General features: G+C 40.9%; 1 protein-coding gene and 1 non-coding gene across 3 annotated transcripts in view; one reads left to right on the top strand and one right to left on the bottom strand.

The window, feature by feature from the left end:
* The first annotated feature begins 2,315 nt into the window (after nucleotides 1-2,315).
* On the top strand, nucleotides 2,316-13,140 carry Tcs6 (Threonyl-carbamoyl synthesis 6). 2 transcript variants are annotated; one of them, XM_045729667.2, is made up of 3 exons: nucleotides 2,316-2,538; nucleotides 3,659-3,784; nucleotides 11,235-13,140. In XM_045729667.2, the coding sequence occupies exons 1-3, from the start codon at nucleotides 2,441-2,443 to the stop codon at nucleotides 11,365-11,367; spliced, it is 357 nt and encodes a 118-aa protein (XP_045585623.1). In that variant the 5' UTR covers nucleotides 2,316-2,440; the 3' UTR covers nucleotides 11,368-13,140. The 2 variants fall into 2 exon arrangements, with proteins under 2 accessions (XP_045585623.1, XP_045585622.1); XM_045729666.2 differs by having other exon boundaries at nucleotides 2,321-2,538; nucleotides 3,656-3,784.
* An 805-nt stretch (nucleotides 13,141-13,945) lies between these two features.
* LOC123747437 (uncharacterized) overlaps nucleotides 13,946-26,652 on the bottom strand; it is a 24,837-nt gene continuing 12,130 nt past the window's right edge. The window contains exons 4-8 of the transcript XR_011226181.1: nucleotides 26,368-26,652; nucleotides 23,879-24,016; nucleotides 18,919-19,092; nucleotides 18,639-18,829; nucleotides 13,946-18,522 (exon numbers count right to left, since the gene is read on the bottom strand). The exon at nucleotides 26,368-26,652 is cut by the window's right edge and continues 9 nt beyond it. This is a non-coding gene — a transcript (uncharacterized protein). The remainder of the gene's footprint in view (nucleotides 18,523-18,638; nucleotides 18,830-18,918; nucleotides 19,093-23,878; nucleotides 24,017-26,367) is intronic.

The raw sequence follows: 26,652 nt of genomic DNA, 5'->3' as shown, positions 1-26,652 counted from the left end.
CTCTAGACCACACTTGAAAGTAGACTAGTTAATGTTTGCTATTCTTGCTGCTTATATTGCTCGGGCAACACCTCACCGTGTTGCCCGGGCAACGCCTCACCTCATTCATCTCCAAAGGTTGACAGGAATATTAACCCTATATTTGGAGCGAGTATATTATTGGGATAATCTACTCGCTACAGAACTCCCCCTCCCAGGGGATGAAAGGAAAAATACTTGATCAGTGGGGGAGGCAACACACAATTTCTATTTATACTATAAGCTGCATCACTTATGAACCCATCCCTGCCCTTGTGTGGCAGTGCACAATAGAAAGTTGTTGTCACATATTCACACATTAAAACATTGATTGTAACCGTGATATATATGTGCTTCAGCCTACAGTTTAGACCTATTGTCTTATGTATGACCCTCTGTCCTGCGTGACAGTGAATACTAGCATTAACCTCAATTTAATAAGACTATCAAAATTCTCAGATTAGGCAAAATTGTAATTAATTTTGTCAATAAAGATGTTAATAATAATAACTAGCTGCTGCACCTGTGTCAACGAGGAAACGGCGTTTGGTTATGACGTCAGATATGTAGAGCAGTGTAGTGTTTGAAATGGCGGGGTCACTGGCCGTTAACAGTCCCCGCCGAAGTAGTTTCCCGACCAGGAACAAGGAGCCCTACAGTTGCGGGCTTGGTGTCCGAACTTCTGGTGGTAAGAACAAAGCTCTCCCCGACGTTCTCGCTGTCGCCTAGAGACTGATACTGGATTCGCATGGTACGTCCTCCCTGGGTGGAAGAAACGCCGGTTCTGGAGGACGTCGAGTTGTTGGGTGTCTGTAGTCTGCTGTGTTACACTGGGATGGGACAGCGTAGCGTTATCAGACGTCGTATGAAGCTGGTCTGCCAGTGTAGCCAGCTGGGCTAATGGGGTGTCGTCAGCCATACTGAATAGGGCCGGTTGAATGTGTTTTGGACAGAGTTGTATCCACAGTGATCTCACAATCTCGCTGGGGGCTGGGCCAGTTGCAGTATGCATCACATACTGAATATGCCGCAGAAGCTGGGCTGGTGTTTTGTCTACTAACCTTTTGTCAGTGAGGAGTTGGTCCCTTTGTTGAATGCGGCGTTTCATTGCTGCCTGTAGAAGAGCGGCCTTCAATGCAGTGTACATCCTGGTGTCCGGTGATGGTGCGGTGATGACAGCGGAGGCAGTGTGCATAGCCTCCGAGGTAAGTGTTGACAGGGTACAGGCATATCGGGCTTTCTCAGTCGAAATTTCGTGAAGGTCGAAAATAGCCTCCATCTGCATGAACCAAAATTCTGGCTCATCTGCGTTGTATGCTGGAAACCTGGTAGATAAATCCATGGCGAAGATCTAGTTTGTGACTAGGTGTTCTTTTTCACTCACTGGGTCACCAATGTAACGGTTCTATTGTTACGTAAAGTATGGTGACAAATAAACACAGACACTTAAGATACTATATATATATTTGGTCGAATATACAGAAGTACACAGGTGATACTTTGGTGCGAGTTGAGCGCACTGAGCGTCGGTACAGTATCTCGCAAGTGTCTGCTCTAGACCACACTTGAAAGTAGACTAGTTAATGTTTGCTATTCTTGCTGCTTATATTGCTCGGGCAACACCTCACCGTGTTGCCCGGGCAACGCCTCACCTCATTCATCTCCAAAGGTTGACAGGAATATTAACCCTATATTTGGAGCGAGTATATTATTGGGATAATCTACTCGCTACAATCTCAAAAAAAAAAACTGGCATATACCGCTGATGTTATCCTCTTGATATGAGCTTCAGGGGACAGGTCTGGCGTGATATCAACCTTCAGGTCTTTCTCTCTCTCTGACTCCTGAAGTATTTCATCTCCCAAATGATACCTTGTATCTGGTCTCCTGCTTCCTACCCCTATCTTCATTACATTACATTACATTTGCTTGGGTTAATTTCTAACAAGCATTTGTGCGACCATTCCTGCAGCTTGTTCAGGTCTTCTTGAAGCCTCAAGCTGTCCTCCTCTGTCTCAATCCTTCTTATTGTATGTACTAGCTCTTTCTAGAAATCCAACATTATGTTTGTAACTCATCTTGTATGTATGTATGTACTTTTACTTGAATAAACATTTGAATTGATCTACGTTCTAAAGACGCATTTACATTTTATAAAAAATTATCTAATTATACTCGAGCGTTTATTCTCAATATTCGTTTCACATTAATTCACAAATGTATACATGAAAGCAACTGTTAACGGATGTATAATAGTTTTGCTTAGTATATTTTTATTTAATATATAATATAAAGTGAATGGTGGAGGCGGAGGTGAGATGAGAGAGAATGGCGGAGAGGGAGACGAGAGTGACGAGGACGGTGGACTCTAGAGTACCGCCAGCAGCATCTCTCCCTGGGCTCTCTCCCTCTCTTGGCTCACATGGGCGATAACGACGCTGATGGCCCAGACAGTATGGGTTCTGATGAAGAAATAAGTGAAGCTGATGAAACTTTATCGACTAGAGAACCAGCAGTAGCGTATCCTTGTTGCTAATTGGGATTGTGATTGATACCATTCAGGGATTTGTGGACTTTTATTAAATGATACACGAGGGTCACCATCTCTTATAGTCTTGGATAGACAGCTTGTGGAAAGGTGCCACCGTTATTCCTGTAGTGTAATATTTACGGTAAATATTAGCCTTAATGCGCGTCATGCACCAGTCATTGGAGTTTTAATGCCCGTGTTGGGAGACTAAATAAATTACATTAACTGTGTCTAAGAATACTCTTACGTTTCAAATGTACTTTATAATTATTTATAAATATATTTTATTATATAATATTATGATGATTATTATTATAAAATTTCATTAAAGTCGTGTCATTTCATGCATGGGACTGCCAAGGATTTAAAAAGTAACCTTAACTAACCCTATTTAAATTTTCCAAACCTAACTAGACTAGGCTAAAGTCACACACATCTAAATAGGCTAAATATCCTATTTAGGCTAATTTAGATGATAGGCTAAAGTCTATCACGGTGAGCACGGTCTGTTATGTACAAAGTGATCTGTCTCCACCTAAGCTAATAATATATACAGTTTAACCAGTTATTAAACAAACTACTGATACTGTACCATTATATTTTACCCCTGTCCCAAGTGGTCTGTCGAGGATACAGGTCCTTTAGCATATATTTTATTTTTAAATGATTCTGAAATCCTTAGAAACATGATAGAAGTAAAATCCCTTGATTGTTTCAAGCACAGGTTAGGCACATATGAACGAGTCTGGGTGGATGTAAAGCACCTGTATCTTGTCAGACTTCCTCGCCCTATCACGGCCAAAATATGCAACATTTTATTTTTTTTCCGTAATCAGGGAATGCATTTTAATATTAAAAGGAAAACAAAATAAATCTTGTGCACCAAGGGAGTTGTCGGCTATTAATAGCTACGCAGCCCGAAGGTTAAATCTTCATTCATATAGATAAGAATATTATACTGTATGTCCTGAATCGTTTTAATTTTTATTCCATTTTTCTCTGAAAAGCTTACAAATAATCTTCAAATATGTCGCAAATATTTACTTGGCTTGTCTTATACTAATAGTGGATATTTGGAAATGGATATTTTCTTAACCTATTCTGTAGTAGATTAGAGGTGCCATTCAACACAAGTCAAGAAGCAGAGGTGGTACGCAACAGCTTGCAGGTTGATCCAGAGCCCAAGAGGAGTGGTTCATCAAAAACATTCACTCTTAATGAGAACGTTCTGTGCATGTGAGTTACTTTCAAGTTTACTGTAGGCTAGTTAGGATACAACATCCTCAGATTTTTGTGTTCTGAAGTTCAGTGTATAATTTGAAAAGGTTTTCTTATAAAGATTCATTACACAAGTGTTCAACATTGCTCATCATCTCAGCCATTACAGTGCTTTATATTTAGAGCAGAATGGAATGTCTGAACTATTCCTTTGACTTCCTGTTTGCTGATGACTGTGCCCTCAGTGCCAGCACATAGCAAATGATGCAGCATGAAATGGACTGCTTCTCACAAGCCTGTATAATCCTTTGTAGATGACACTAGGAATTTTATGAGTAGACAACATAGAGAACATGGCAAACCTCCAAGCAGATGTAAATCAGGTCTTTCTATGGGCTACAGAAAATAATATGGTGTTTAATGAAGATACTGTAAGTTCCAGCTCCTGCATCACGGAAAAATGAAAATATAAAAACGGAAACTACGTACAAAATGCAGTCAAATCATAACATACAACAAAAAGGAAATGTGAAGGATTTTGGGTGTACCTTATCTTTAATCACTGTACTGTGCAGAGTGCCCTAAGGCGCTCTGAGAGTTGTGATTTGTTTTAATTAGGCTATATTTTATTGTGTTTTTAATGTTTTCATCACTCTGTTTTGAAATGAAAATGGTTGAATTTAGAAACATTTTGACATTAACTTTACCTGAACATTTATGAAAACAACAAAAATATGCCCTTGACAATTGCACTATGAAGTTTTTGCCGAAACCAGGTGCGTGGTTACCTTGAGGGTGCTTCCGGGGCTTAGCGTCCCCACGGCCCGGTCGTCGACCAGGCCTCCTGGTTGCCGGACTGATCAACCAGGCTGTTGGACGCGGCTGCTCGCAGCCTGACGTATGAGTCACAGCCTGGTTGATCAGGTATCCTTTGGAGGTGCTTATCCAGTTCTCTCTTGAACACTGTGAGGGGTCGGCCAGTTATGCCCCTTATGTGTAGTGGAAGCGTGTTGAACAGTCTCGGACCTCTGATGTTGATAGAGTTCTCTCTCAGAGTACCAGTTGCACCTCTGTTTTTCAGCGGGGGTATTCTGCACATCCTGCCATGTCTTCTGGTCTCATGTGATGTTATTTCTGTGTGCAGGTTTGGGACCAGCCCCTCTAATGTTTTCCACGTGTAAATTATTATGTACCTCTCCCGCCTGCGCTCAAGGGAGTACAGTTTTAGGCTCTTTAGTCGGTCCCAATAGTTTAGATGTTTTACCGAGTGGATTCTAGCAGTAAAGGATCTCTGCACGCTCTCCAGGTCAGCAATTTCTCCAGCTTTGAAAGGTGCTGTCATTGTGCAGCAGTACTCTACTCTAGAGAGCACAAGCGTTTTGAAAAGTATCATCATCGGTATAGCATCTCTAGTGTGAAAAGTTCTTGTTATCCAACCTGTCATTTTTCTTGCAGTTGTGACGGCTACTTTATTGTGTTCTTTAAAGGTAAGGTCTTCCGACATGAGTATACCCAGATCCTTTACATTGCCTTTTCGTTCTATGTTATGATTTGCCTGAGTTTTGTACGTGGTTTCCGTTTTTATATTTTAATTTTTTCCATAGCGCATGAGCTGGAACTTATCTTCGTTAAACACCATATTATTTTCTGTAGCCCATAGAAAGACCTGATCTACATCTGACTGGAGGTTCGCCGTGTCCTCTATGTTGCCTACTCTCATGAAGATCCTAGTGTCATCTGCAAAGGATGATACAGTGCTATAGGTTGTGTTCTTGTCTATGTCCGAAATGATGATGAGAAAAAGTACTGGAGCAAGCACAGTACCCTGGGGGACTGAGCTCTTCATGGTTGATGGGCTGGATTTTATTTTGTTGACTATTACACATTGGGTTCTGTTGGTCAGGAAATTGTAGATCCATCTGCCTATTTTTCCGGTAATTCCTTTTGAACGCATTTTATGTGCAATAACACCATGGTCACATTTATCAAAAGCTTTTGCGAAATCTGTAAATTACATCCGCGTTATGTTTGTCTTCCATAGCATCTAATGCCATATCATAGTGGTCCAGCAACTGCGACAGGCAAGAGCGCCCTGTTCTGAAACCATGTTGTCCAGGGTTATGGAGTTGCTGTGATTCAATGTATTTTGTGATTTTACTTCTTAGCACTCAAAAAATTTTATGATGTGCGATGTTAGCGCTGTCGGTCTGTAATTTTTTGCCTCGGCCTTATTTCCTCCTTTATGAAGTGGTGCTATCTCTGCTGTTTTTAGTATATCAGGAATAGTGGTGCAGTGGTTAAAGAAAACAATGAAGCAGCTGTCACATCTGCAAGAAAATGACAGGTTGGGTAACAAGAACCTTTCAAACAATAGATGCTATACCGATGAGGATACTTTTCAAGATGCTTGTGCTCTCTAGAGTGGAATACTGACGCACAATTACAGCCCCCTTTCAAAGCTGGAGAAATTGCTGACCTGTAGAGCGTGCAGAGATTCTTTACTGATAGAATCCACTCTGTAAAACATCTAAACTATTGGGAACGACTAAAATGCCCAAATCTGTATTCTCTTGAGCGCAGACAGGAGAGATACATAATAATTTACACGTGGAAATAGTAGAGGGGGCAGGTCCCAAACCTGCACACAGAAATAACACCACATGGGTGGTGTAAATAAACTGTTTAACACAGGTGATACACAAACAAGGGGGCACAGGTAGAATCTGAGTACCCAAATGAGCCACAGGAATGTTAGAAAGAACTTTTTCAGTGTCAGAGTAGTTAACAGGTGGAATGCGTGGAGTGAGTTCATATTTAGCATGTTTAGGGATTTAAAAAGACGGGGTGTGTGTTGTCTGAAAACTGAGTTTGTTATGGTTCTGATAGATTTTTGCTGGGATGAAGAGCTTGAAGTAGTTTGCAGTCATTGAACCCCATGCACAGATACTGTATGTAAGATAGGGATAGATTAGTGCATAGTATAATGAGATAAGAGCAGAGTTTGGAATATATCTGATTTTAGAAAGTATACCGACCGTTTTTGAGACTTTACTGGTTATGTGTTGTATGTGGGTGCTGAAGTTGAATCTCTTGTCCATGTATAGGCCACAGAACTCCCCATCATTTTTAGTACTTATGTTAATATTGTCAATTTGAAGCTGACTTTCATTTGATGATTTGCTTCCAAATAAGATGTAATAGGTCTTTATGTTTAGTGTGAGTTTGTTGGATGACATCCATGAATGGACTTTTTTTAATTCGTTAACAACATTATTTAGTGTGTGTGTGTGGGTTGGGGTCTGAGTAGATGAGGGTAGTATCGTCACCAAATAGTATAGGTTTAAGAATGTTAAAAAGAGACATTTGGCAGATCATTGATGTATATAAGAAATAGGAGAGGTCCTAGGATGCTGTCCCGAGGTGCTCCTACAGTTAATGGTAGAGTGAGGGGGGGAGGTTACATCATTGATGGCTACATATTGGTGTATGTCACTAAGACAGGACTCTTGCCCACCCATGCCTTCTCTAATTTTTATAGATGATACATAAATGAATCGTTTCATGGATTCAGTGATGATGCATCTGATACAACAGATGAACAGTGTTAGCGGCTTCCGTGGTGGTGTTTTTCCATAGATACTTTCAAGAATACATGTAGCTGAATCTCTTCCAGAGAGGGACCTTACAAAGCGATCTTTTCAAGACTACTTTACAAATTGATCTTTTCCTATAATCTTTTCAAGACTACCTTATGCTCCACAAGCTTGGCTACATACCACCTACAGGTACTAAAGCCAATGGTGTACGTGAGTGCGTTATTTGCAAGCACACAGAACAAAGAAACAGGAAGCAAAAATCTATCTACCTGGTGCAACGAGAGCAAAGTCATGCTGTGTACCATGGACTGCTTCATTGATTATCACTCGCTTCCAAAGTATTTAGTGTGTAATACAGTGTGTTACTGTGTAAATAGTGTGTGAAACTGTACATATTGTAATTTTAATGAATTTTTAATAAGTAATATTGCAACAATAAACATTTATTGTGGACACATTATTGACATGTATCACAGTTCCATGGAACATTATGAATGTTCTACTGTATACATATTGTAAAGTACACAAATATGCATCATATACGATAAAAAAAAAAACGCATCGGAAATACATAGAACAAATAATTGAAAATATATTTGTGGCAACTCGCAATGCTTGAATGGCACGCGCCACTGCCTCTGGGAGCTTTATGCACAAGAGACCAGCCCGTGGTACCCACCTTCTCCATGTCCCCACAACCAAAGTAAGTGGAATTTTTTAGTTTTTTTACATATACGTGTTCAGGGAAGGAAATTTACCATTTTACAAAGATAAAAAAAAAAATTGCGAACACTTAATTTTATGCGCACGGGGGGGGGAAAGTCATAATAAATAACACCTTTAAGCATATTGTGGTCAATGGGTAAGGCGAGCATCTGGGTTGAGCCAGGACACGGATTCAATCCCTCCATCTTGCTCCAAAGATTTAATTAACAAGGTAGCTTCTTTAGGAGCTGCAGTAGTCCAGGTGTGGGAGAGTCCTCTGGGGCCTCATAGTCCGCAGGTCCAACCCAACATAACGTGGAGCTCCTTCTAAATTATTGCAAACAGTGTGTTAGATGATTGGAACAAATTAGGCGAGAAGGTGGTGGAGGCCAAAGCCAGTCAGTACCGTAGTCTCAAAGCGTTATATGACAAAGAGTGCTGGGAAGACTGGACACCATGAGTGTAGCTCTCATCCTGTAACTACACTTAGGTAATTACAATAAACTCGGTGCATCACAGTGGCTAAACGGCGCAATACACACATACGATGGGAGTAACTGTCACGGAATGGTGCACATGGTACATAAACGATTGAGGGTCTAGCACACGATTTTAAATGCCCCGTGAGGGATAGGGGTCGCTATAGTCCAGCCATGATCGATAGTAAACAGACTCCATCTTGGAAAAAAATCGTGGGTAACATGCCTGGGTGTGAGAGCCTCAGTAATTAGTGAGCAACCAAGGCTGGCACACGCAGCATGAGCTAACAGCACTGTTGTTCAGCTTGTGAACACAGCATTGCCTAAATATGTAACAATATATATGAACCTGCTATTATTTAGTGATGATAGTATTAGAGAAGACCCCTGACTGTGATCAAAATGATCAGGATTCTGATAATAGCAGGATTGTAGTGATAATTAGTGCTGTGCTCTATGGTGGGAGGAGTAATGCTGAGGGAGGGAGGGAGGTGGCATCATCATCTGACTGTGTGGCCACGTTTTATTGTCTGAACTCACCATACCAGCTTAGTGGTTCTTTATGGTGAACACAAATGTTGATACTTACTTTATATAGTGTAATAACAGTAATAGGAGTATGTTGGGAGCAGCCATTTTGGTGAGGGAGGTGATGTCGTCTGCATGATGTTTCATGCTATGTACTGGTGGTCACTATGCTCTTTGGGCACCATACCAGCTTATTTGTTCAGTTATGGTGAATAAAACACATAGATACTTATATATAATATGTGTGTATATAATGTAATAAGACCACAAACAGTATTGTTGGAGGAGAAATATTAGTGCTTCTGGGCTTGAACCAGTGAGGGAGGCAGCTGCCAGCTGACTTGTGTCTATAGCTACATCTCTTATTGCCTGAACTTACTATAGAAGCTTAGTTGTACAGTTATGGTGAATAAAACGTGCCTATAATTATATATAACGTGTGTGTATATATAGTGTAGTAACAGCAAAACTATTTGTTTATTTTCTTTTATAAACATAATTGAATCAGTAACATGCACACCATAATTTTGAGTATAGCGATGGTTCACACATTTTATTATATATCACACTACACACTATTGAATAATATTACTGCAAAAAGCTAAGAAAAATCAGAGACATTGAAATAATTAGGTAATAAAATCTTTGTGGCAACTCTGCCTGACAGCTATGGCAGAGCAGACCACCTCTGGTGCTTGCTCTGTCAATCCCTCTTTTTTCTTTTTTTTTTTTTTTTTGCCAGACTTCCCCGTCCTATTGCTGCCAAAATATGCCACCTATGATTTTTTTTATTATGTTTCCCGTGCTCCCGGAACAAAAATAAACACTTTTATAAGAAAAAAAAATAATTTTTTTTTTTCTTGTGCATGGTGGTGTTGAAGGCATTAAGGCCCAGAGCAGCACAAAGGTTAAAAGACGAGACTAACCAAGTTAAAGTGGATGATAAAAGGACAGCAAACACACTGAATGAATATTTTAATTCAGTGTTCACACTAGAAAGGTTGGAGGACATCCCATCACCCACACAAATGTTTGAAGAAGGTGAAGAGAATGAATTTAGGGATACAGTATACCCATAACATGTGACATAATCAGGAAGAACGTTGACAAACTAAAAAACTCTGAAGCCCCAGGTGTGTGGATGGAATCCAATCCAAAGTTATATAGGAACTGGCAGAAGAACTATCACTAAAATGAATTTTCACAAAATCCCTGGACTAAGTGATAGTTTTCCCTAAATTGGAAATATGCAAATGTCACCCCCTATTTTAAAAAAAGGCAGAAAGAGCTCAGCACAAAATTACCATCCAATCAGCTTGATATCACACATCTGCAAGCTAATGGAGAGAATCATTAGGAAGGGAATTATTCACCATCTTTCAGTGAAGTCTTGTACAATCAGCACAACATTCATCTATATATCATCTAAATAAATTGGGAGATAGCATGAGTGGGCAAGGGTGACACTCAGAGCTACAACTGGATATACTCGCTGTATCCTCCTCATAGGTGCTGTATCACTTGCATCCGACCCTTGTGTTAGGTCCTTATTGCGCCTAGCTTCACCAATATTATGACCCTTATGTTCTTCAAACAATAAGGTTTGAATTTCACCGACAGAGTGCGATCTTTCAACACCGCGTCAGATAGGTGTTTGGGAGCCAGAGGCGCGTGCGCCACCCATGGTTGCTCACTCAGTACTAACCCAGCCAGCAGCTCTAGGGCATTCTGGGGATTTTTTCCAAGATGGCTGCCTCTCACTGGAGGTCCTAAGAGTCCATTTTGTACACAACCAACCTCGCACACATTTAGAATGGGTACGAAAAAAATCAAAGTTTTCTCGGTTGGCACAGTTTCCCGCCGACCGAGAATACCATGTACTTGGTTGGCGCAGTTAAGTGGTTAAAGCAAAGAAAATAGGTGCCAAAAAACATAGACAATTTTCTTTTGCAAACAGTGTGGTAGATGGTTAGTTTTGTTCCAAGTGTGGTGGTGGTGGAGGCCAAAACAGTCAGTAGTTTCAAAGTAAGAGTATTGGAAAGACAGGATACCATGAGCATAGCTCGCATCCTGTAACTACACTTAGGTAATTACTATATAAACTTTTCCATTCTAATCACATATACAGTGCATGTAACGAAGAATTATTACATCTTGCAGAGAAATTCGCTCTCCAGATGTGCGGCAGCTCCGAACAGCAGTGTGTTCCTTTATGGATCTGTTGCACTTAGTATCAAAGACTGTTGATCAGTTTGGCCCTCCAACTCAGCAGCCGAAGAAAATGTGCATGTAACTTTGTTTTTATTGATTTTAAGTGGGAGGCGATATATAATTCATTAATGAAAAAATTATAATTACATATTGACTGAATTTTTTATTCTTTTTGTGATCTATGTACTTGCATGGGTACATTATTTAATAATTCTTAATACTGTATATAGCATGATAAATCTAAGAGTGCTGTGAATGTTAGCCAACATAATCTCTATTAGAAGAAAGTAAAGGAAACTCAACGTTATCCACCAAAGATTCATAATTAAAACAACTGAATCATAATCCAGTTGTTTTAATTATACACATTATACATGTCTAATGTGAAGGTTGTTATATTTATTGGATTGATATATAGTAATACATATAACCATTAGTAAACACATTATGGGAGAACATACTCCTGCACCCACCCCAGGACGTTCCTACTATGGCTTTGTATTGTATCTGCTTGGATGGACAGGTATTATTACATATCTTGTGTGGGCTATTGTACCTCACACCTATTTGGCTATTCTTGGCCTTACATACATCCCTCAGTCTTACTGGGCTGTGGCATTCCCTAGTGTGATTATCATGCTGTTAGTGATATTTGTTTTTTTTATATATCCTGCAATCAATTTCACGTTAGCAATACAGCCAGATGACATACGAAACATAACTGACAACAAGGCAGTCAATGAAGACGATTACCCAGAATCCATGGAGTGTGCTGTTCCTCCAGTATATGACTTGCACATTTCAAAAGTTTGTAGGGCATTATATAGATCATAATATGCTTAGAAAAATTTAAAATATTCACGTTAATTTGTATTTACATTATAAATTCAAATTTGTATATTATTAGTTCTTTAAATTTCATGTTTTATACTTTTTCAGATAAAATCTTCAAATTACCATTTATAGTTAGGAATAGTATTATACACTTTCTCACTAACCAACAGGGTGGTAATTATAGGTCCTCTGCCAATCATGTATTTCCCCAAATAACTTCATATGACACCTTTTTGTGCAAATATTCTCTTCTATCTTAAAACTAATTTCTCAGCTTCCTCTCGTCTATTCCATCAGTAGTGTGTGAGCTACAGTTGAAAAGTAATGGATAAATAAAATGTATTAAAAATAAATTGCAATGTACAATAGTTCTGGATGCTGAGGAGCAGTACTAGTATGTGCAACATTGTGAAATTATGGAATACATTGCATGTTATGTGACAAATAATGAATATTATTTTTTATGGAATTACTGTATACCACAGCTTGGTTACTGCTTCATTTGTGTTTGTATTTGTCAGCTTGTAGTTGTTCCTTCTCTGTGTACACAGCAAAATGTCATCTTGCCGTTTACATATACTGTAGTATGTTATAAATAAATTATTATTATAATATTGTTAAGTAAAACAAATGCTAAAATATTTCATACAAAACTAACCCTAATTCCTCACTGTCCACTTATCTTATTTGACAGAAAATGTGCCATTTATGATGCAGTACTTTGATATTTTTACATTCATTTATATGATAAAAATTATTTTCTTTATCTTTAAATGTACTCTTTCGAACATTTCTCTAGTTTCTTCTTGTTTCTAATTCCCTCATAACCAAAACAGAATGAGAAACATTTTCATGATTATGTATTGGTCACAAAACCAGCCCTTTACACTTCAAATATGCATTCTTTTACTAATTGACATCTAAGATAGAATGTTTTGATTTTCAATATGGGTGGGAAATTTGCTTTCCAACTGTCCATGTACTCTACATGTAATGTCTAAATAAAATTTTCCTCAGTAAATCGGACTCCTTCAATGTACATTTCTTCCCGATCCCTATTAATTAGATTACCTATCAATCATGAATCTGGATTCAAATGTGATTGGACAGAAAACGTACCAAGTGATTTCTTGTATGATCAGATCTTCACGGTAGTGGCTAGCACTCATTTCATAACCAAAATTTCTTTACCTAACCTAATCAAATAAGCCTATTCAAGTAAATATGGTAAATCTATTCACTAAATATGGCGGTGAAAAGTTGCATTTATAGGTGTGAGGGAGGTAAGATTATTTCCACACCAGTCTCAACTCTGCTGCCTTTTAATTTTTCTGTTAACCTCTATGTTTTTATACATAACATTCACACTTTTATCATAAATAAAATAAACAATAATATTGAGCTTTTGTGATGTCAGGATGTGTAAATAACATACAAAATTGCATTAACAAATGTGTTGGGTGATTACACCAATACTAATGAAAATTGGGGGAATTCCTTCAAAACATAATATTTACCAAGATATTTTACCTTAAATGAAATGAAAGATGGCAGATAAACAATATTTATTAACCTTTAGAACCAATGAATGATATGGGAAATGTATATTTTCAAATTCTTACATGTATGCTCAGAGCTCGGAAGTGACGTGCTGGTGAGGAGGCAGTAACAGGCTTCCTCCCTCACACTGCTTACCTCCAATTTTTCTTTCATCACGCAATCCATCTATACATTTTATCAAAGGCAATATAATAATGATACATTATAATATAAGCTACATTAGTCTGTAGCTATAAATAACAAATATAGTAGTTTTAAACAGCAGAAAATTTGCATGTTTATTTTAAATTCAGCATTGTTGGAATCAAAAATAGATGATGGCTAAATAATGTGTGCATTATTCAATGGACCATACAATTGTATCTATACAAATTTTATGTTTACAATTTTTTTGGCTACAAGCTTTTTGGAAGTGACTTGCTTCTTCCTCCGAGCTGCCTCCTCCCTTCCCCCTTTGTTATTTATAAATAATCATCAACTTATTTCTTACTTTGTGATAAAAGTGTAGATATCATAAATACATGGTTTTGTAATGCTAGGATTTATAAATAACTTGGAAAACATGCATCATATAAAAAGTGAAGGGAGAAGGAAAACCAGTAGGTGTCTACACCATTAATTAAAGGCAACTGTAAGAATCCGAGAGATTTGAGAGTGGTTATAATTCGATCACTAATACCAAAGACACACAGGCAGGGTGACATCGGCAGCATATGGAATGCTGGCAAACATTATAATGTTTAGATAACTAAATCAGGATGCATTCATCCTGATTCTAAAAAAAAAGTGCAGAGGTTTGCAACTAGATTAGTGCCAGAGCTCAGAGGGTCAAGTTATGAGGAGAGGCTCAAGGAACTGGATCTCTTAACCTTAGAGGACAGAAGAAATAGGGAAGATATGATGATAATGTACAAGATACTGAGGGAAGTATGAAATGGGACAAGGATAGCCTCTTGAGTTGAGATAAAGTAGGACAAGAGGATACAAGAAGAAGCTGAAATTGCAAACGAGTCAAAGAAATGTAAGGAATGGACTCATACCCTGTATGAGTGGTCAAGAAGTAGAATGCATTTAAAGAAGTTGTGGAAGCCACCTTCATTCACTTAAGGACAGGTTCAACAAACATATTTATTGTTAGAATAGTGAAGCTTCAACACAAGGGGTACAACAAGGCTAGGTAGGCAGGGCATAAAGAGCTAGACCTGGGGCTCCCCCTTTCCCCTCCCAGGGAGGGAAAAGGGGGAGCCCCAGACCCTCGCACTGGCGATCCAACCGGCAGTTCTTGGCTGATGTGATATTGGCAGGTCATGTGCCTCTGGCTCCTGTTTTGATATCAGTTACTGTGCCTTGTGGCATGGTCTATCTCTACAGGTAATGTGCGAGCCAGGCGTAATATTCTACGGTGCTCGGGCTGCATGCACCTAGAGTTTCCTTCCCTAGGTGCCCTGTAAGTACTGCTCTTGGAGCTTGGGGCCCCCTTCCACAAGTCACCTTGCGGCTTACCCCCGCCGTGTCTTTTAATTAATGCTCGGTACTTGGCTGCCCTTGGAGTCGGCTGGTTTTTTTTTGTCCTTGTTTGCCTCTGGGTAGGAGGTAGTTTTCTTCACTGGTAAGGGAACGAGCTACTGCACAGCTAGCTATCACCTACTATAGTGGCCGGCTCTGTTCCGCCTGGGTATGGTAGGCCAGTGGTACCAGATTCAAGGCAGGTGCAGCCCAGAGGGAAGAGGGAAGTTACTTTAGTTCCGTCTTTCTATATACCTCGACGGCTGGATGGTTTGGGCTTCCAGCCAGTCCGCTTGTCTGCTCGTCAGGGGATTTGGTTCTTTCCCAGCTTGCTAGGTTCGGGTTCTTGGTGAACTGGCAGAAGTCCCATCTGGTTCCCTCTCAGGTTCGGTCTTGGCTGGGTCTTGTGCGAGATGCTCAGACCGCTTCCTTGTCTTTTCCTCCGGCGGCTCTGCTTCACCTGCGTTTCCACCTTCGTATGTTCCTGAGGGGCTCCCGGGTCATGCAACGGTTGCTTGAGGGTTTGTGTGGAAGCACGAACTTTGCCATGATGGTCTCCTCGCCGGATCGGGCGTGGCTTCGTCAGCTGTTCTGGTTTCTTCAGGGTACCATCCTTCAGTCGGGCTCACAGCACGGTGCAGGTGTTGGTGGATGTTGCTCCGGGGGATTCGGGTCGCACATGGATAGACGATCCAGCTCCATTTGGACTTCCCCGGTGGTTCATTGCCTGAACCAAGGGGGTTCCATGCGGTCCTTGGCTCTTTGGGGCTGGTCACTTCGGGTGCCTCGTCTGCTGAGTTCTCGGGGTTTGGCTCTCCTGGCGGTTCACATTCAGGGGGTGAATGAACCGGGACAGCCTATCCTGGTTCATTCCCATGTCCAAGGAATGGACAGTCGACGCCAACTCATTCAGTTGGCTCTGCCAGAGATTCGGGCCTCCAGAAGTGGCTCTTCGCGTCGGCGTGGTCGAGGCGTCTCCTGGTGTACGTGGTGCCCTTCCCCCGACAGCAAGGCCATTGGGGTCAACGCCTTCAGGCTGGACTAGGCAAGGCGGGGGTTGCCTGTAACTCTTCCCCCCGGTTCACCTGTTGTTCCAGGTCCTAGCTCGCTTAGAGACTTACCAGGGGGAGAGTAGCAGTCTTGGCTCCTTGGTGGCTGGCCCAGCCTTGATTACAAGTACTTACCTAGTAGATTAATAGTAGTACTTACCTTACCAAGGTGCTGCTTGCTCGGTGTCCAAACCCAAAGGTGTTCCTGCGGCTCCGCCTCTTTCAGCAGATCGGTCCAGCCCGGTTCGAGGCCGATTCATTCTTCTCCTAGAGTCTTCGCGTCTGGAGTGCTGACTCGAGTCTATCATCACTTGTATGGGGTGTAGTTGGCTTCATTGTTGGTCTCCCACCTGCGTACTTCATCTCTGTGGCAGTGTGAAGGTTCCTGGTGGTCCTTCCTGTTTTTCCTATCACTGCGTAGGTGTACTTCTGTCTCTGATAGGGTTGCTTGTCCTTCCTTTCATGGTTGTTCCAAGATCATCATCTGCCGAATATTGTCGCCTCATATTGTGCGGCGCTCGTATCCAGCTTGTGTTTGGTATTTATTTTACTTCCCGAGCCGTCCTGGTCTTTGGACTGGGTGCTCTCTTCTCTCTTCTCGGTTTATTGTGGCCCCTTTGGTTCAGGTTTGTTTTTTTAAGGCTCTTTTTCCTGTAGGCACTGCCTCTTGGGGGTCAGGTCGGGGAGCTTCATGCTCTCCTCCGGCGCAGAGGTTTCTGCTCCTTTGGTCTTGGTTGTACGTTTGTTCGGCTACAGCCATCTCCTTTTCTGGCGAAGTATGTGATTCTTTCCAGAGGGGTTACATATCACCCTGGAGAGCTCTGGGGAGCCTCCGGGTGTCACCCAGAAAACGGTGTTTCATTAAATTCAACGCTGGTTTTTTTTCTCCAGTTTAGTGTTTGGAAGGGCAGTCCCCTTCCATTATAACATCAGGCAGTGATGTCATTTCTGGGGTACACTCTCCTATATTCTACTAAGTTCCTTGTCCTACTAAGAATCTGTCTATAGACACTTGTTTTTCCCCTACATTTTAACACTTGTCTGTAGTGAGACATCACATTGTCATTAAAAAGGTTAATGCAATGGCCTGGCTACAGCTTTATCTGGGTGAGTTTTATCAGCAAAACTTTGCAGTTCTTCCCATACTGCACACATTTTCTTAATTTTAGCGGTACCTGTGGTACTGCTAAACTTCTGCTTCAACAGTCCTTTGTCCTGGGTTCGTATCCTAGCCAGGAAGGATTTACTTGGTGTCAATCCTCAACTGTAGCCTCTGTTTACCCGACAGTAAAATGGGTACCTGGTTGTTAAATGACATGGCGGGTCGTATTCCGAGGAACATGGGATTAAGGACGTGCCCGAAATGCGACACGTGCTAGTGGCTGTACAGGAGTGTAAGAACTTGTATATATATAATAAAAAATAAAATAAAATAATATAATAATACGGAAGGGACATTCTCTACTGCCTCTACTCACAACCTTTTTCTTAGGTTGAACTTTACCACTGATTTTCTTGGGACCCATGGCATGATATATAATTTGTGAATAATAACATGATATATTTAATTTGAGGCATTAAATATGCAAAAATTATAAGATAGAAGAAAAAGAGGCGATATGATCACTACGTACAAAATAGTAACAGGAATTGATAAAATTGATAGGGAAGAATTCCTGAGACACGGAACTTCAAGAACAAGAGGTCATAGATTTAAACTAACGAAACAAAGCTGCCGGAGAAAAATAAGAAAATTCACTTTTATAAACAGAGTGGTAGACGGTTGGAACAAGTTAGGTGAGAAGGTGGTGGAGTAAGGTTCCCCTGTATTGAACAATCTGGAGGATACTGATCCAGACAACTCCTTTAAAATGTTAGATGTAATACAAACAAGGAGTAATGGTTTCAATCTCAACAAGCCACAGTGTAGGACAGAAAACAGGAGATACTTTTTCACTCGTGGAACAGCATTAACTGCTGAAGAGATAAATGCCAAAGCACTGCTGAATTTCAAAATCCAGCTCAATAAAAGCATCAGGACCATTGGAGGACCTTTAATAAGCTGCCAACTTCTTGTCCTTATTGAGCCCACTAGAATGATAGCAGCCCTCAGGTAAATAATGTCTTCTTCAACAGCAGAACAAAAAATTACTTTTTCTCTGTACTGGTCAAGCTGTTACAGCCAGTGAAGATCCGATCACAGTCCTCACCTTGCTGGCCAGCCTCAATGGCATGATAATTATCATCAGTCATAGGATGTCGAAGTGGAGATCTCTACCAGGTTGGCACTACCAAAGTGAAACACGAACATTAATATTCTTGAATTACTGTACAGTTAACCTCTAATATAACACATGCTTATATAGCACATTTAGTAATAAATTAAATATAGTAAACAGTTTACCTGATGAGCTGCAAAGTAACACGTGATAAAAATGAGAGTTCCTTAGAGTGAGAGTTAATGTGACACAAGACACGTTGCAAGCAGTGAGGGTGGGTCCCATCCAAGCTACGAGTCAACTCCAGCAAAGTTGGTAGATCATCTTGCCTCACTGCTTCCTGTAAGTTGTCTCTTCTGCTAAAAAATAGCATTATCTGCAACAGCAAAGTGCCAAACATTTATTGATGAATTACTTCCCTAAAAATAATAAGATTATTAGATTTTTTGTTCACACACTACCCACCTTTTCAACCATGCTTCCTGTACCTGCTGATACCTCACTATTGTGACCTTCCAGATCTCTGTACCATGCATTCATGGTGTGTGTGTACCGTTTTAGGCGTTTGTTTGTTGCCATATCCCCACCTGCTGTATTTAGCACTTTACCAGGCAAGACAAATTCTGCTTGGTTTTCTGCCTGAAAAGCAGGATGACTTAATTAAGAACTATGCATGAACAACAATAATAATAATAATAATTATTTATGCAAGTAGTATTCTGTTCCATTACTGTACTTATAGGCAATCACTGGTGTAGAGGTATTAGTACTGTAGTAAGCAGTGAGGTGATCCCTAGCCTCGAAGGTTGGAATCCGATAGAGTTAATAGCGATTTACAGGTTGAGGACCATTCAAGCTTTATCTTAATAATAATAATTAATAATAATAATAATGCACTGTATTTAAGAAAAGTACTGTACATGCGTACATGCATAGGGTACAAGAATAATGTAGCATTTTTAGTTAAGGCAGGTACTAAGCCTAAAACCACTAATATGCATTTTGACCATAATGTGGAAAAACTTAAAAGAACTAAAAGACTTTAAACTAATTATGAAAAAAATAAAATTTGAAGAAGGGAAAAGGAATTAAACTGACAATTATTACATGGTGATTGGAATAGCAAATATTGCAAAAGAATAACAGATAGTAACTTTCACAGAAGGCACACATTTTCAGGATAGAACACATGGAATTGTTCAATTGTTGGTTCTATCATGTGCCATGTTTAAAATGATAAATACATAAATAGACTTGTGATTTTTTTGTTTACATTGGATGTAGGACTTCTGTTCTTTTCACATGGGAGGGGCGAGACAACCTGGGGCTGATGGGTAGAACAAATGCCGCAGTGGAACGAATCAGCCTCACCCCATATAGTTTGTTCAAGTGAGGACACACTGTAATTACCTAAGTAATTACCCAAGTGTAGTTACAGGATGAGAGCTACGCTCGTGTCCCATATTCCCAGTACTCTTTGTCGTATAACACTTTGAAGCTACTGACAGTTTTGGCCTACACCACCTCACTTAGCTTGTTCCAGCCGTCTACCACTGTCTGCAAAAGAAAACTTTCTAATGTTCCTTCAGCACCTTTGTTTTCTTAGCTTGAATCTGTGGCCTCTTGTTCGTGATTTTGCTGGTTTCAGGAATTCCTCCTTGTCAATTTGGTCAATTCCTGTTAGAATTTTGTATGTGATGATCATATCACCTCTTTCTTCTATCTTCTAATTTTGGCATGTTAATGTCTAGTCTCTCCTCGTAACTCTTGTTTTTCAGTTCCGAAAGCCATTTTGTTGCATGCCACTGCACCTTTTCCAGTTTTTTTATGTGCTTCTTGAGATTTGGGCACCATACAACTGCTGCATATTCCAGTTTTGGTCTCACAAAAGTCATGAACAGTTTTAGTATTTCACCTTCCATATATGTAATAAAAAGCAAGTCTGAAGTTGGAAAGCAACACATACGCTCTTCTCACAATGTTCTTGGTGTGTTCTTCTGATGACAGCTTACTATCCACAACCTAGGTCTCGTTCTTCATTAGAGTTCTGTAATTCCATTCCACATAATTTGTTAGTTATGTGTGGTCTATTTTCTCCAAATCCACATTCCATAACACGGCATTTATTCACATTGAATTCCATTTGCCACTTTACGCTTCAAGCACTTATTTTATCTAGATCTATTTGAAGGGCATTACAATCATCTGCACCTCCTATCTTCCCCCAGTATCTTAGCATCATCCGCAAACATGTTCAAATATTTCTGTATTTGTTTTGGTAGATCACTTATGTAATTTATGAACATTACTGGTGCAAGAATTGAACCCTGTGGTACTCTGCTAGTAACACTCCTCCAGTATGTTCCAGGTTTCCAGAACAGCCTTTTGTGGGGGACTGTCAATAGGCCTTTTTTTTTAAGGTCCAGATGAACACAATCAACCCACTATCTCTTTCCTGTGTTATCTCTGTGGCTCTTATCACAAAAACTAAGATTTGTTAACACAGGATCTTCCTGTTTAAAAACCATACTGTTTGTCCATTAATTTCATTACTCTCTAGGTGTTCAACTCATTTGGCTTTAACTAATGTTTCTAGTGTTTTCACTATCCCCGCTTGTTAATAATATGGGTCTATAATTTAGTGGTTCCTCTCAACTACCATTTTTATAGATGGGTACCATGTTTACCTTTTTCCATATATCTGCTAAGATTCCTGAGCACAAGGATGTTTGGAATATTAAATGGAGTGGAATGTTCAGGCCCAGTTGCACATTCTCTCAGTACCCGAGGTTAAACTCCATGTCCAACTGCTTTATTTCTTCCTAGCCCCTCAAGTAATTTTTTCCCACTGCGTCTTGAGATACCTCTATGTATTCTATGGCTTGCTCTGGAATTGGTATTGGGTCCAGTTCTATGAAATCCTCATTTTGTACAAATACACTTTGGAACTGTTCATTTAGCATTTCACACATTACTTTTTCATTCTCAGTAGTCCTGTTCCCCATTCTCAATCTCTGGATTTTATCCTTTGCATGCAGCTTGCTTTTAATGAATTTATAGATAAGGCCTGGATAAGTTTTACATTTGCCTGCTATACCTTTCTCGAAGTTCCTTTTGGCCTCTCTCCTCACTGTTGTGTAATTGTTTCTTGTTTGTTTATAGTTCTGGTATGTTTGTGGGTTAGGTCTCTTCCTATATTGAACCTATTTTCTTGTCTTTTCCTCTTTGGCCCTCTCACAATTTATGTTGAACCAATCCTTTCTGGTCCTGCATCTCCATTTTGGTATGAATATTTTTGTGCCTTCATAGTATATTTCCTAAAATTTGGCACACATCTCATTTACTTCTTTGCCTAGCAACAAGTTTGTCCAATTAAACTCATTAAAAAATTTCAAAGTTCCCTCATAGTGTCCTCTCTTGAAATTGAGTTTATCAACTGCTTTAATGTCCCCATTCTCTTCATATCACGAAGCATATTTAATGTCCAACAGGACATGATCACTCTTTCCCAAGGGAGGAAGGTACTGAATGTCAACTACAGTATCTCTTCTTTTTTCCTTGTGAATATTAGATCCAATACTGATGGAACATCACCTTATTGGTACCTGTACCTCTTTTCCCCGGTTCAGCTGTTGCTCCAGGTCCTGGCTCGCAGTGGAGATTTACCAGGGAAGAGTTGTCCTTCTGGCTCTTTGATGGCTGGCCCAGCCTTTGTTTCAGGCGCTGATTGCTCGGTGTCCGAACTCGAGGGTCTTTGCGGGGCTCCGCCTCTTTCAGCAGATTGGTCCAGCCTAGTATGAGGCTGGTTCAGTCTTCGAGTCTTCGCGTCTTGAGTTTCTGACTCTAGTCCATCACTTGTATGGGGCACAGGTGGCTTCGTTGTTGGTCTCCCACCTGTGTGCTTCATCTGCAGCGGCTGGAGGAGCCACTGCAGTTTGCGTTCGGTATTGATGTTACTTCTGCCCCGTTCCGCAATCTGTCTCGTGTGTTTCACTTCCGGCCTGCTCATGTGCCTCCTGAGCTGTCTCATGTGTTGTTTCACCTCCGGCCTGCTCATGCACCTCCTGAGCTGTCCTGGCCTTTGGACAGGGTGCTCTCTTTTCTCTCTTCTCCTCAGTTTGTTGTGGTCCCTTTGGTTCAGGATTGTTTTTCTAACGCTCTTTTCCTGTTGGCATTGGCCTCTGGGGGTGGGGTCGGGTCAGGGAGCTTCATGCTACTCCTCTGGCGCAGGGGTTTTTGCTCCTTCGGTCCTGGTGGTAGGGTTGTTTGGTTGCAGCCGCCTCTTCCTTTTCTGGCGAAGAAAGAGTGCTGCTTTCCGAAGGGGTCCTTGGGTTGTTGATGCTTGGTAGGTCAGTGCATCATGTGTTGTGTCTGGTTGTTGCTCTCCGCCATTATTTGCGTGCCATGGCTTCGGTGGCCAGGGATGTGCTCTGGGTTGACCCGGTTTCCCTCCTTCCCTGTTCCCAGGCTCAGGTCTCAGGTCATCCGCAGGGTTATTAAGTCTAGCCAGCCTGTGGTCTAGACCCGTGACCACGATGTTTGTAAGTTTGCTGCTTTGGCAACATGTCTTGGGTCCACATTCAGGCACAGGGGTTTTTGGAGGTTCAAAAAGGGTCCTGGCCACTCGCTACCTTGTCACTGTCCCTGAACCTGGTAGGGCCTGCGTTGCATTGGGTCGGAGGTTGCAGCCAGTTCTCTACTTCGCATTGAGGAGTGAGGACTGATCGCCTCCCAGACAAGTCCCTGTGTTTTTCCTTGTCTTTGAGTAGTTAGCTCCGGGGAGCCGACGTGGCTCTCCCCAGAAAACCAGTGTTGAATTTAATGAAACGCCATTTGCTGGTCGAGACCCAGAGGCTTCCCGGCATCCCCCTCTCCCTCCGGTTGGCGGTGTTTTTGCATGTTTTTGACATCCAGCCCAAGAACTGCCGGTTGGATCGCAGGGGTCTGGGACTCCCCCTTCCTCTCCCAGGGAGGAGGGGGGAAGTTGCATAGACAGCGGCGCAGCAACCCGATGACGTTATGCTCTTTTGCTAATTTTCGTTGGGGAGTTCTATCTACTCATTCAGCTTTCAGTGGCAATATTTTCATCAGAATAGGGAATTATTTTGAGGTGCCTATCTTTCTGGGTACCAGACCCAATCGATGGCAGACACAGAATGCTCTCAACCACACGGGGGTTTCTATAGGCCTTTGCTCCTCATGCCTATCTGAAGGGGCCAGATTTTGGCTCGTAGTCCCCGGTAGGCAAGAACTCCATGCACGTTGACTGATGCCAGAAAGTTATACATATCCATATCAGCTGGATAGCTCCGGGGACCCTCTGGGTTTCATCCAGAAAATGGCGTTTCATTACATTCAATGCTGGGTTTTTTTTAGCTCGAAAATCAGTATTTTTGCAAAAATTAATGTTGTATATAATTCCTACCAGAACTGTTCGGCGAACTCTTGATGGGCTTGGGTTCCGTAGAAAGTTCATGATGGAGGATATCAACTTCAATCTGGAGGTGATGTAACCGCCCATCTTTATAGGTTCCTCATCTCTGCCGTCTCTATCCACACGTTGCTGAAGAATAAGGTTATTATTTTATGCTTACAATACTTAGTACAGTTGGCTTCATTCTCTACCTACAATCAGATATCCTGGGTTCAATTTCCAGGCAATATAGAAATGGTTGGGAACATTTCCTTTCATCTAATGCTTCTGTTCACCTAGCAGTAAACAGGTATCCAGAAGTTAAGAATCTTTTGGGGGTTGCATCCTGTGGAAGGTCAGCAGTTTGACCTTGCAGGGGTACCTTGATACAAGCCTAAAGTAAGTAAGTGAATGAGCGAGCGAGTACTCGCCTAGTTGTGCTTGCGGGGGTTAAGCTTTGTCTTTTTGGTCCCGCATCTCGCCAGTTAATCAACTGGTGTACAGATTCCTGAGCCTACTGGCCTATCATACCTACATCTGAAACTGTGTATGGAGTGTGAAACCTTTCTAGTGTGAAAAGTGATGTAAAATATTCATTTAGTGTGTTTGCTGTCCTTTTATCATCCATTATAGTTTGGTAAAGTCTCGTCTTTTAAGGGTCCTACCGAGATCTTTGTTTTTGTTTTACTTCTTATGTAGTCATAGAACGATTTTGTATCTTTCTTTATGTTTTGGGCAAGTTTTCTTCCACAGTTCCTTTTGGCTGATCTGATTTCCTGGGTGGCTGAGTTTAGTGCCCTTTTATATATCTCATCATCAATAATGTCTATCGTGGATTTATACCAGATTTACCCAAGGGGCCACTAAGACTAGTGACCTCGATGGGGACAGGAAGCAGGCGGCTTGTCATAGGTCCCCCTATTTGCCTTTATCCTTTCTAGGTGGATTTTAGAACCTAACAATTTTGGCATTTGCGTCTTTGGCGGGTAGGCGGTTCTATGGGTTTATAACCCTGTGGGCTAAAAAGCATCTGTTCTCAGTCCTACATCAGATATGTGCTATACGTTCTCCAGAGGTTCTGCATAGTTATTAATGCTTGTTTTATTGCCCCAAGGTATCCATCTAGTTCTCCTTTTTGGCACATTTTTGAACAAGTTCCATGATGATGACCTTGAAGTTTTGATGACACTTAAATAAATAATAAATACATGTTTATTCAGGTAAAGTACATACATACAAGAGGTTTTACAAAAATTGATAGATTTATAGATAGAGCTAGTACATACAATGCCTAAAGCCACTTCCATGCTATGTTCACCAATTAGCTCTCTCCAGTTGTTTTATAGTTCCTCTAACACAGTCCGTGATAGTCTCCCCGATGGTAATCTAGAAATTCGTCTTCATTGACCTTTATGTAGGATTCTATACACTGTATTTGTATTCCATCTTAAAATATGATGATCACATGTGGAGGTTAGCTTTTTCCCCTACCTGAATTTGATCAATCATGCCCTCTTCTGATGTTAGCACAATATCTAGAATGCTGTTACCTTGTGTGAACTCCTGCACATGCTGTATGAGAAAAGGAGTCCTGTACCAAGTCTAGAAACTGTTCTTTTGCTTGTGATGTTAGATTTACCCAATCTATGGTCTCAGGGTTAAAATCCCGCCCCCCATTATTATAGTTTGGCTTTCTGATGCTGCATTGATCACATTATGCAGATCAGTAACTTCCTCTGCTGCTGCTGCTGTCAGCCCTGTAGCATACTCCCACTGTCATTTTGCTACCATCTTGAGCCAGTATGTATGAGCGAAGATGTACTCTCTGGAAAGAAGGCGAGAGGTATCAAATAATACTGTAAATGGAAGATACCGGAAGGGTTCAAGTCTCAAATCTGCACAGCAGAATAACAACATACTGGAGCAAAAGATGCGGAAGGAAATGTAAAATAGAACCAGTGAGGAGTAGAGTTGCCATAAGCACAATCAGAGAGCACTGTCTGAATATCAGTGGTCCACATACTGTATATTCAATACCCTCCAAACCAATTAGATAAGTTCTTGCAAGAAGCACCAGACCAATCAGGTTGTAGTGGATATGTGGGCCTACTGGCAACTGCAAGCAACAGCCTGTTGGACCAAGTTATCAAAAGCTGAGTCCGGGCTTGAGGAATAGAACAACTCCAGAGACCCTCTCCAGGTAAGATCCTGGTAAGATCCAGTTCTAGACCCAAAGGTTTGCAGTAACAATTGTAGACCCAAACTTTGCAGTAATATTTCATTAACAATTTCCACTCTGATATAGACTAATCCAGCTTGGCACTTTTTCCATACACCATTCTGTTTCCCTAACTTAAATAGGAGTGTCTTATGAGGAAAAGCATTGAAAACTTTCTTACAGTCAAGGAAGATCCAGATAATCCCTCTATCCTGTTTGGTTTATGTTATTATGATACTACAATTATTAAATGAAACAAAATAAGATATAAGAGCTTAGTTACCCAAGATCTTAATCCAAGCATTTTAGGAAGTTTTATGAAGAAGTTCTCCAAGAAGGAAAAACCTCGAGGAGCAGTCTGGTAAACTTTTAGAAGCCTGTTCTGCTGTCCTGTTGTTTCTTCTGCATCATTTTGATGAACAAGTGTTGAGGGCTCATGATGATCCTGGGAAGGCTCTTTAGATAACTGATCTTTCTCAAGGTATGAAGTCAAATAGTATTCTTCATCCTCTTCCTCCAAGTGTATTTGTTCAGGCCAAAGTGACCTTCGTCGGCGGCCATTGTTCTG

The sequence above is a fragment of the Procambarus clarkii genome, chromosome 94 (genome assembly GCF_040958095.1).
Source record: "Procambarus clarkii isolate CNS0578487 chromosome 94, FALCON_Pclarkii_2.0, whole genome shotgun sequence".
NCBI lineage: Eukaryota > Metazoa > Arthropoda > Malacostraca > Decapoda > Cambaridae > Procambarus > Procambarus clarkii.
This window is presented reverse-complemented; position numbering and strand designations above follow the sequence as displayed.